Source organism: Egretta garzetta, unplaced genomic scaffold (assembly GCF_000687185.1).
Source record: "Egretta garzetta isolate BGI_Z169 unplaced genomic scaffold, ASM68718v1 scaffold751, whole genome shotgun sequence".
NCBI classification, from domain to species: domain Eukaryota; kingdom Metazoa; phylum Chordata; class Aves; order Pelecaniformes; family Ardeidae; genus Egretta; species Egretta garzetta.
Window position 1 is genome coordinate 261,845 of NW_009258628.1, and position 9,216 is coordinate 271,060.

The 9,216-nt window shown below is 38.1% G+C and overlaps 1 protein-coding gene across 1 annotated transcript in view; it reads right to left on the minus strand.

Annotated features, from left to right (window-relative positions):
* Positions 1–897: 897 nt before the first annotated feature.
* NAA15 (N-alpha-acetyltransferase 15, NatA auxiliary subunit) overlaps positions 898–9,216 on the minus strand; it is a 25,393-nt gene continuing 17,074 nt past the window's right edge. The window contains 6 exon segments of the mRNA XM_009648253.2: positions 898–1,196; positions 4,054–4,151; positions 5,246–5,389; positions 6,205–6,303; positions 6,884–6,992; positions 9,115–9,216. The exon segment at positions 9,115–9,216 is cut by the window's right edge and continues 22 nt beyond it. Of these exon segments, the coding sequence (XP_009646548.1) occupies positions 996–1,196; positions 4,054–4,151; positions 5,246–5,389; positions 6,205–6,303; positions 6,884–6,992; positions 9,115–9,216 (753 nt within the window). The 3' untranslated portion in view covers positions 898–995.

Below are 9,216 nucleotides of genomic sequence, written 5' to 3' on the forward strand. Positions count from 1 at the left end.
TTTTCTGCATAACGTGAACAAGGCCTGCTGAGGTTTTAAACTATTAGTCTCTTGATCAGTCAAAATGGTAGTCAGGAGTTCTCCTCTTTGCAACTTCAAGCCATAGTATGTTCTCATTTTGTTTTCACTCTATGTGAAAAAACGCATGCTATCTTTCTAATTAGTTGGTGCCACATCACAGTGCATAATTTTATTTGGTTCTTGCATTACAGTTTTAAAAAGTTTGGCCAACCTATGCTGATAGGTTCATCTCAAGAACAGCAACGTTGATTCTCCCCACCCCCACCCCCACCCCGAGTTTAATTCAAAGAGAGAGAGTTTTAACTGGTTCCTTCAGTTAAAAACTGTGGTGCAAGAACACCAAACTGATCGTGTACAGTGAATTTCAGAGACACAACAAGCTTATTGAACACACTATGTTTCTTAATTCTGCTTGACAGCCGTATGTCCCAGCATCCACAACATAACACGTATGCTGCGGGTTTCTCTGTATATTCTGATTCACATTGCATACTTCCTATGGACAGAATCATCCCCGTATCAAAATCAGTCAGATGCTAAAGCCCCAACAACTCTTTGTGCTCAGTGAAAGAATCCAGTGCTAAAACAGCGTTTTTGCTGTCTGAGATAACAGTAATCTCACAAGACAAATTTAAGTAATATTTCTGCCACACACCTGCTCTGAGGGCTATATGCCTCCAGATTTCATATAAATTAGTTTAAAAACATGGGTAGGTAGGTAAGGAGAAGGGTTTTTTTTCTTCAATTTTAGCAGCTTTTAATTTTTAAGAAACCGAACAACCTATATCCAGTAATATGTTAGATATTTTATATATATACTTTGTCAGCAGGATAAAAAAAAAGTAAAACTATTTGAAGGCAACATTTTTTTTTTCCTTCTGTTCTCTGTGTAAGTTAGAACAATTCAGCAGGTGCGTGACAAAAATATTATACACCAGATACGGTCCAATGTCATTTTTTTCCAATAAAGTTGTTCATATTTCATTGGCCAGTTCTTCAGGTTCTGCAGAACTATCTCCATTAACTGTGATCTTCATATCCTCTTCATATCCAGGGGGCATGAAAGCCAAAGCATAAGGGAAAAGCTTATGACAATTTGCTCTGTAAGTTTCAGATGCTTCTTTACAGTCTCCAAGGCTACCGTCACATAAAGCTTCTAATACCTCCATACAAGTCTAATTAAAGAGAAAAATAAAAGAAGTGTTATGGTTTCTTAAGCATTTGTCCAAACACTCACAGACCAGAAATACAAACACAGCACAAAGAAAACAAACTCCATGTATTGTTTTCAGGTTTCTATCCGTATCAGATGATGTTTTTCTGAACTAGACACAGCGTGAAATACCAGTGTAGTCAGATCTCAAATAGTGCAGTTTAAAAAGGGATTTAAAGAACAGCTAGAAATCTTGACTTAAAATGAAAATACTCAATTGTCACCTGTTCCTTATTTTCCTTAAAAAAAAAAAAAAAAAAAAAGATTGTTACTAGTGAGCAACCCAATAGCATGCTTACTTGTAACTAAAGGTGTTTTTTGGATTTGTGGTGCACCCCCTGCCCCCAGTCTTGGGACACACTGAACATTTCAGCAATACATAACATGCATTTGAATTTTAGTGTTCGCAAATAAAAACAAAGAATCCAGAATATATACTATAATTTCCTAATAATGACTTTTGTGCACGTGCTTTCAGATAGAATTGGAAGAACTGTGGAATATAATTAAAATGTAAAAATAGCATTAGCTGAATAACCATGATTATATCGGAAAACATTTCTGGTAGGGAAAAAACACGCACAACATTTTTACATTTAATGATATGTGACTTCATTGAAGTATGCCTGTAACTAGTGAATCAAACCAGTGAATCGATACTCAGATATTACCACATCCTTCAGATACTATCTGCAGTGTCATATCCATTTCTGTGCACAATTTAGAAGAAAAAAAAGAAAAAAAAAAAAAAAAAAAAAGAGATTTCCTGTTGTTTTTTTTCAACTTGCGTTCCAAACGTGAGAAACCGACCCTACTGAGCTTCGCTAAAGCCCGGCAGCATTTAACATCCGCCCATGTTGTGTGTGCTAGTCTTTTTCCACTCCTCTGACATTTACTATAGCTTTTGTTTGTTCTGTGTATTGAGATTAACTGCTCTGTCCTCCTGCTGTGGGGTTATGAAGTTCTCTTCAACAGCCCCTTTTCCTCACATTTGCTCTTTGCGACACTGGCATCCACAGAAGGTCAAATATATCTAGATTTATGCCTGCAACATGCCCTGAGACAGCTGGTCTTTACTAAAACGAAATGTAATATATTTGATCTCATGAGAATGCCTTTCCACGACTGCCTAGGCTCCTTCAGATTCTCATTTTTTTTAGGGCACTTTCAATTTTCCATCTAAAATTTCAGTAGAACTCCAACTCATACTTCCTGTTGGCACCAAGAATGCTTCAACTGAACTTTTTCAGTTTTATCAGAATGTTGTGTATATTGTCTTTATACGCTGCTGAGTCAGTAAATGCTACCTGTAATCGTACTACAATAATACCTCTAAAACAACCAAGCATTTTTGGTTACATTTTAATTTTTCCCCAGTCCAATTCCCAGAATCCCACTGCCAGGCAAAACACACAGCTACAAGGCAAAAATAATGCTGTTGAAGGCAATTTAATTTTTCTTGTCTAAATCTATTCATAATCTATCTTAAGCTCTTTGAGACTGCTTAGATGGTAACACACACACAAAAAAACCCAGTAAGAAAACAGTTTATGAAAACCTCTAGATATGTACTTAGGATATAAAAGACATGAGTTTGTGTCCCATAACCAGATCAGCTAGAGAAGGGATCTGAATCTACAACATTCTAAGCAAATTTATAAATCATGGCAAATTGTCATTTCTTGTCTCTCCCCCCACCCCCCACCTTTTGTCCAAAAATTATATTGTGAACTTAAAATCCTTCCCAGTTAAAGTTCTGTTCAACCCAGTGTATTTCCAAAGGGATGTGTTTTGGAAAATGCTGATTTTTGCCCACAGAAGAATAATTTTATTAGGAAGTTCACCAATTTTACTTGCAATAGATCTAAAAAAATTATTGAGTCCCCAGACATAAAGAGCACAATAAAGAAACAGGGGGACTGGGAGAAATGAAATGTCCTAAAGTTTGCACAGCTTGCCAAGGAATCTCTCTAATACTTAATTAAATGTGCTGGACGCTCTCACAGTGATGCCAAAGGAAACGGTTTGACTGGGATACTGAAATAGTTTAGAAAAGTCTAGAAGAAAGAAAGGACATTTTATTCCTTTTCTGCTTTGTCAGGTAAGGTTCTGCCAGTGTGTGGTCATCAGAAGAGAAAAAACACGTTTAATAATTCTTTATAAGAAACACCTGAAGATACTAAAAAGAATTACTTTCTCTCGAATACTTTGAGTTTCAAGTCAGAACCGATAGCCTTCCCCAATGAAGGTGGGGGAGTGGGGAAAGGGGTGTGGTGGTGGTGGCACAGGGAAATTATTCCATGACCACCAGAATGGAAAAGAATTTCCACATTTGGTAAACTTTTTACTTAATTACATACTAAGGCCAAAATGTGCACAATTCACACAGCTTGCAGGAGGATGAATATGGAGAGCTTCCAAGGAGTCTGAGCCACTCCTAAGCCAATCTTTCTTGTGAACAGTCACACGTGTAACAGCTAAAGCTCGGACAGACTACAATCTTTACTGACTGGGGAGCTTTAGTGTCTTTTGCCATGTGAATTCTCTTCTGTTTAATGAGCTTTCCCATTACCTGTGGCAATAACATGGTTTCTGCTGCTATTTTCATATTACTACAAAACTAAATTAATTTAAATGTGCGAAAAGGACATTAAACATTTCAGTTCAGGTGAACTTGATACCCCTTTCTCTCACATGACAACCCAGCCTCCTTACCATAAGGCACAGGAATCATTTCAGTTGCCGCTTAACCTCTGTAATTTGCACACAGCTTCCATAGATATACCAGAAGTTGTTTACAATTTATAAATATCTGTTACCTGAAGATTTCTGTTAATGAGGGATTCATCCAGGGTCATTGCCAGCTCCACTGCCCTTTTCTGACTGGAAGGATCTAAATAGTACATCATTTTGGCAGCTACGGGAGGAAAAATAAGCTTCATCACCCAGTGGATTACCAAAAATTACTTGCATACAAACATAAAATAGAGATAATATGACTAAGAGGGGATACCGAGCGCTACAGCAGTAGTTCAAAATGGAACCACTTGGAGCATTAAAGCTTGACACCTGAGCAAGCAGAAGGGTAGCTTTAAGTCTAGTATTCAATGCCAGACAAAGCATTAAAAGACATAGGCACTGCCTATACTGCAGGGTAGGAGCATTTTGCAGTGTACCGTGGAATCCCAGGCCGTGAACGTAACAAATCAGACCTGCTGCAACACACCACAGTTCCCTCCAGCACCACTGCTCACATCTCCTTCACACAGAAACAGGGGCACAGAAGAGATGTGCACACAGAGCTCTGGTTATAATATGGTGTCAGGACATAATCAGGACACAGTTCCGAGCCCCACAGCACAGATGTAGTTGAAGGGACTTGATGCCAGGAAAGATGCAAGAGTAAACTCATTGCTTTTTGTGGCCAGGTCTGAGCCCAGACTGAGCCACAACAGTAATGCCGCTCCCCCAGGTGGTTTGCATCCTGCTTCCCCTGTGGTACCCACTGTAATATGTGGTCACTACTGACAGATAGCCTTTTGCAACAGGTAACCAGCACCATCTAAGCTCCTCTTGATAGGCATACCAATGCCTCTGAGTGTCAGCACTCAGCACGTTTCTCTTGGCCATCAGCCTCTTCAAATACATGCCTCAACCTCCCCCCCCCCCTTTGCAACTGGGAAATACTACTTCACATTCCACAGTTCATACAAACTATTTCACAGATGCATTAACTACAGTTGCAGTCTTAGGATACATTTGGCATGCATCAGAAATCAGAACAGGGCAGAGAAGTCCAAAACTTTGTATTTTAGCAGCAGGTAGAAAGAAAAATTTAAGAAAACCACAGACAACCTGGTGGTCATATCACAAAAACACAAGCTGAAAGAAGAAAAGCATTCCTGATAGAAAGAGTGATTTTTACATCACTGGTGCTGATACTGAGATGCCACTGCTAGATAAGCACAGAAAATACAGACACAGGGCAGGAAAAGGATAAAGGCAAAATACCTGATAACCTATGTGGTAGTGAGTCATAGTTCTTTTTAAGGAAAGCTTCATTGAAGTTCTTTGGATTAGTTGCTCCAAAAAGCCGATTCATTTCTTGGTTTAACACTGTCCTAACTGCATCAGGCAGATCCTTACTTTCAGATACTATTGAATTCGAAAAAAAAGAGGTTAATGAGGTGAGCACAGGAAATCACAGTAAAATCTACTTTATGCATTTATTCTAATATTTGTCACGTTTACATTATTAATATAATTGAAAAACATCTCAATGGAAGATGCATGAAATTTGAAAAGGTAAATAACTGGATCTGCTTGGAAAAAGCTTAACTGTGACAGTTTTCTGATGCTTAGAAAAAGCCAAAGCGTTTTTACTCCAATACACTCTCCCCCTTACTGACTGAAATCACAGGCTCAAAGATTGAGATCATACAAGTCTGTTAAATGTATCCAGTCTGTACCTATCAACAGGAAGGGTAACCTTTGGGGCAAGTAAAGGGAGAAAATCCTTCAAACAAGAAGGACATAATTCAAGCCTTCTCCTCGCACACAGACACAAGCTGTCAGCAGAAAAGCCAGATTCCATTTCTTCACTCACTCACTCTTTCAGGGGTTCACCATCCTACTCACAGTCTTAAAAAGACTTACTAATACATCCAGCAGAAAAGCCAGATTCCATTTTCTTCACTCACTTACTCACTCTTTCAGGGGTTCACCATACTACTCACAGTCTTAAAAAGACTTACTAATACATGTTGGAACAACTACTAAATCCAGCCACAGTTATAATAAACAGACTTAATTTTAGTATGAATCAGTTGTTTAAAAAGCTTTCTAACACATGTATTAAATATTTTGCATTAATTGTGCTAACAGTCATAAACTAAAGATCAATGACAGTATGCAGGTTCGGCATCATCTGGATGCATGTACAGATGAAGTCGTATCAAACAGATACACACCACTGCTGAAGAGATGAATCATACACTCATGAAGCCAAGGATGACTAGAATCAATAGCAAAGGCTCTCTTCACAGACTGAAGCATCAGAAGGAACTTTTCTGGAAAAGAATGTGTTGGCAAATGTTCAAAAACCTGTGGTTGGAACTAACTGCATTATGTTGCAAGAGTATTTAGTGTTTGAAATTAGACTGATCAGAGGAAATTAAAGCTGAGTGTACTGCAACAGCCATTTTTTTTCTAACATGCATTTATTTAACCAGTGAATTAAGCCTGTTAGAATATTAAGTGAATTTGAACATCAGTTCTTACAGCAGAATATTTAACTGATAAAAGAATTCAAGTGTTTCAAAAGACCAGTTCTCATTAGCAACTGCACACCACTTTCTTACAGTGTGTCATTCTGCAAACTATAGGTACAAACAAATAACTAGGGCAAATGCAATCTGGGAGAATTAACTACAGTCTCATTGCTTACAGATTTAGACACGGCAAAGAAAGCGGGACAATCACCAAACGTTCAAACTTTGTTTTTTCACAGACTGCTCATGGCTGAGGTGTCAGTCCAATGAAAAGTCGCGTGTCTTGACAGGGACTGACTCCTCATATCTCATCAATAATTCTTGCTTAAATTCTAATATACATCGCAAATTGCTTTCTCTCATTTGTTTTCTCACCTACCTTTTCGAAAATAAATCTCAAAGGCAAAAAGATGTGTCTCTATTTTGTTCTTCACTAAATTCTTCAGGGGTGTTAAAAATTTAATGGCTTCTTCCAAAGGTGCTTCAACCTACAGATTCAAGGAAGCGAGACACAACCAAGTCACAAAGTTTAAACCTAATAACTCTACAAGAACAGAATTAGCTATTTCTGAGTCACATCAGGGAGCAACTTTCATAAGGCAATATGCACGATGCGTAGAACCTCTTCTATTACAAATTTTGCATCTTTCACGCGACATGTGTCTAAACACGACTGTCAAGTCTAAAAAACTGCTTTGTGATGGTGACAAATCACACTTTTCTATAGAGATACAAGTTTTTGCCTTCTATCACACATCAGCAGTAAACACAGCTGCAGCTGAACCTGCGCTGTAATGGGCAGTACAGCTCCTCATGCCAATCCACGCAGGGGCCTGAAATGTTGGTAAATGACTACTTTATGCCCATGACAGAGTCCGTTCACGTGAGCTTCAGACAGGTTCCTGAAAGCTGCCGGGTCATAGCGACATTCCCAGCCAAGATACTAACAGCAGGCTTGAAGTAACTAGGTATTGATCATGGTCTCCTGGTCTTAGCTAGTGCAAATCCAGTAAATGGACAGCTCCAATACAACTTAATTCTGTGCAAGGATTCTTTACAGACATATCTCTTGCATCTAGAGGCTAGGGATAATTTGAACAAGAACTGTCTGTTGCCCTTCATATTTACATTTTTATGGACATAAGCTACTCTCTAAGAATCAGATACAAAATTTAGTTGTCTGTCAGTAACAATTTAATAATGTTGAAGCAATACACTTCATTGCAAATGACTGAGTTGAAGACAATGGTGGACACCTTACGGAATTCCTGCTAGCCATATACTACAACAGTTTTCATTAAAAAAATGCATCATTTGCATGTGCTGTCATGAGTTTGCATACATCAGTCACAACTGTGCACTTAAACTATTTGGAACCTATAATAAAACAGGTGCCAAAGCTACATATTCCAAGAAGTCTAGGGGCACCCGTTTCAGGAAACTGTTCACAAGTGATCAACTATGTCAGAAATGGTTTTCTGGCACTAGAAACCAATTGAATTTGGAAGTGTCTATATCATGTTTCTGATATTACTTTGGAATATAATTAGGGCATATTTGTAAAAGGAATGTATTATATAGCTGCAACTACTCCCTATAATCTTGAAGGACTGCCTAGATTTTCCTGGGGTATACCATGATATCGCTGTACCCCAGAACTCAATTTCAACATGTGCCATTGCAACCATTTCAATCTTAACTAGCGCTGCAATTAGGTGCTGCTTCTTACAACCAGTGAGCTGAACAATAGGAACACCAACAATATTCTTCAGTGACTAGTCAAGTTTTTTATATCACTTGCTTCCTGGCTATAGAGTGAAGTTCACTGTCTCAGCTTTCAAATACATCTCCTCAAGAGCCAATAATACTCATTATGTGTGTAATGTGAGAATACTGAATACCGTATCTATCAGTACTTGGATACTATACTATAAATTGATTTTTCCAGCCTATATGCATTTTTTCACTGTCTTTCCCCACATTTTTCAAGTGTTTTCCAGCTCCTTACAGGTACAACTATTAGCACAAGGACAGCCTTCTGGGTCAGCTCCCCTTTATATGCCTCTACAGTTCTTAATCCAGACCTCAAAATCCATCTCAGTCTAGTCTACTACTATTTCCGAACAGCTTCTTTATCCTTTCCCCCCTCCATTCAAAACAAATGCAAACAAATGCTGTTAAAGCATTCAGTGTTTCAATGTCTCCTCTTTCACAGGTTGTCTATGCTTAATAAATAAATAAAGAATTATGGGACATAAAGAGTGAATGATAATCACCTTACATACAGAATAGAAAGACTTCCATCCGATCAACTAGAAATAGGGTATAATCAACAAGTTAGTGCAATACACACATGAAGATAATTCCACCTCTAGCAAATGTCTGACTTCAATCACTGCCTTTGAGAACTAGGCACAAAAGCTGTGACTTCATCACATTACTGACAGTATATCCAATAAACTAGTCCTAGAAAAGAATTCTTTTTAAAATGCTGCCCATGAAGAGAAGCCGTACAAAAAAATAAGTTATCTGAATAGCTTTCAGATTATGTATGTGCTCACTGTAACTTTTCTAGAAATTTCTATGACTCGTTATTACATTAGTAAGCACCTTTGCCAATTTCTCAGGGATAAGTTCTTCTTTCGGTCCTCCAATTTCTTCATCATCATCATCTTTCTTCTTTTTCTGATTCCTCTGTTGCTTTTCTTTCTC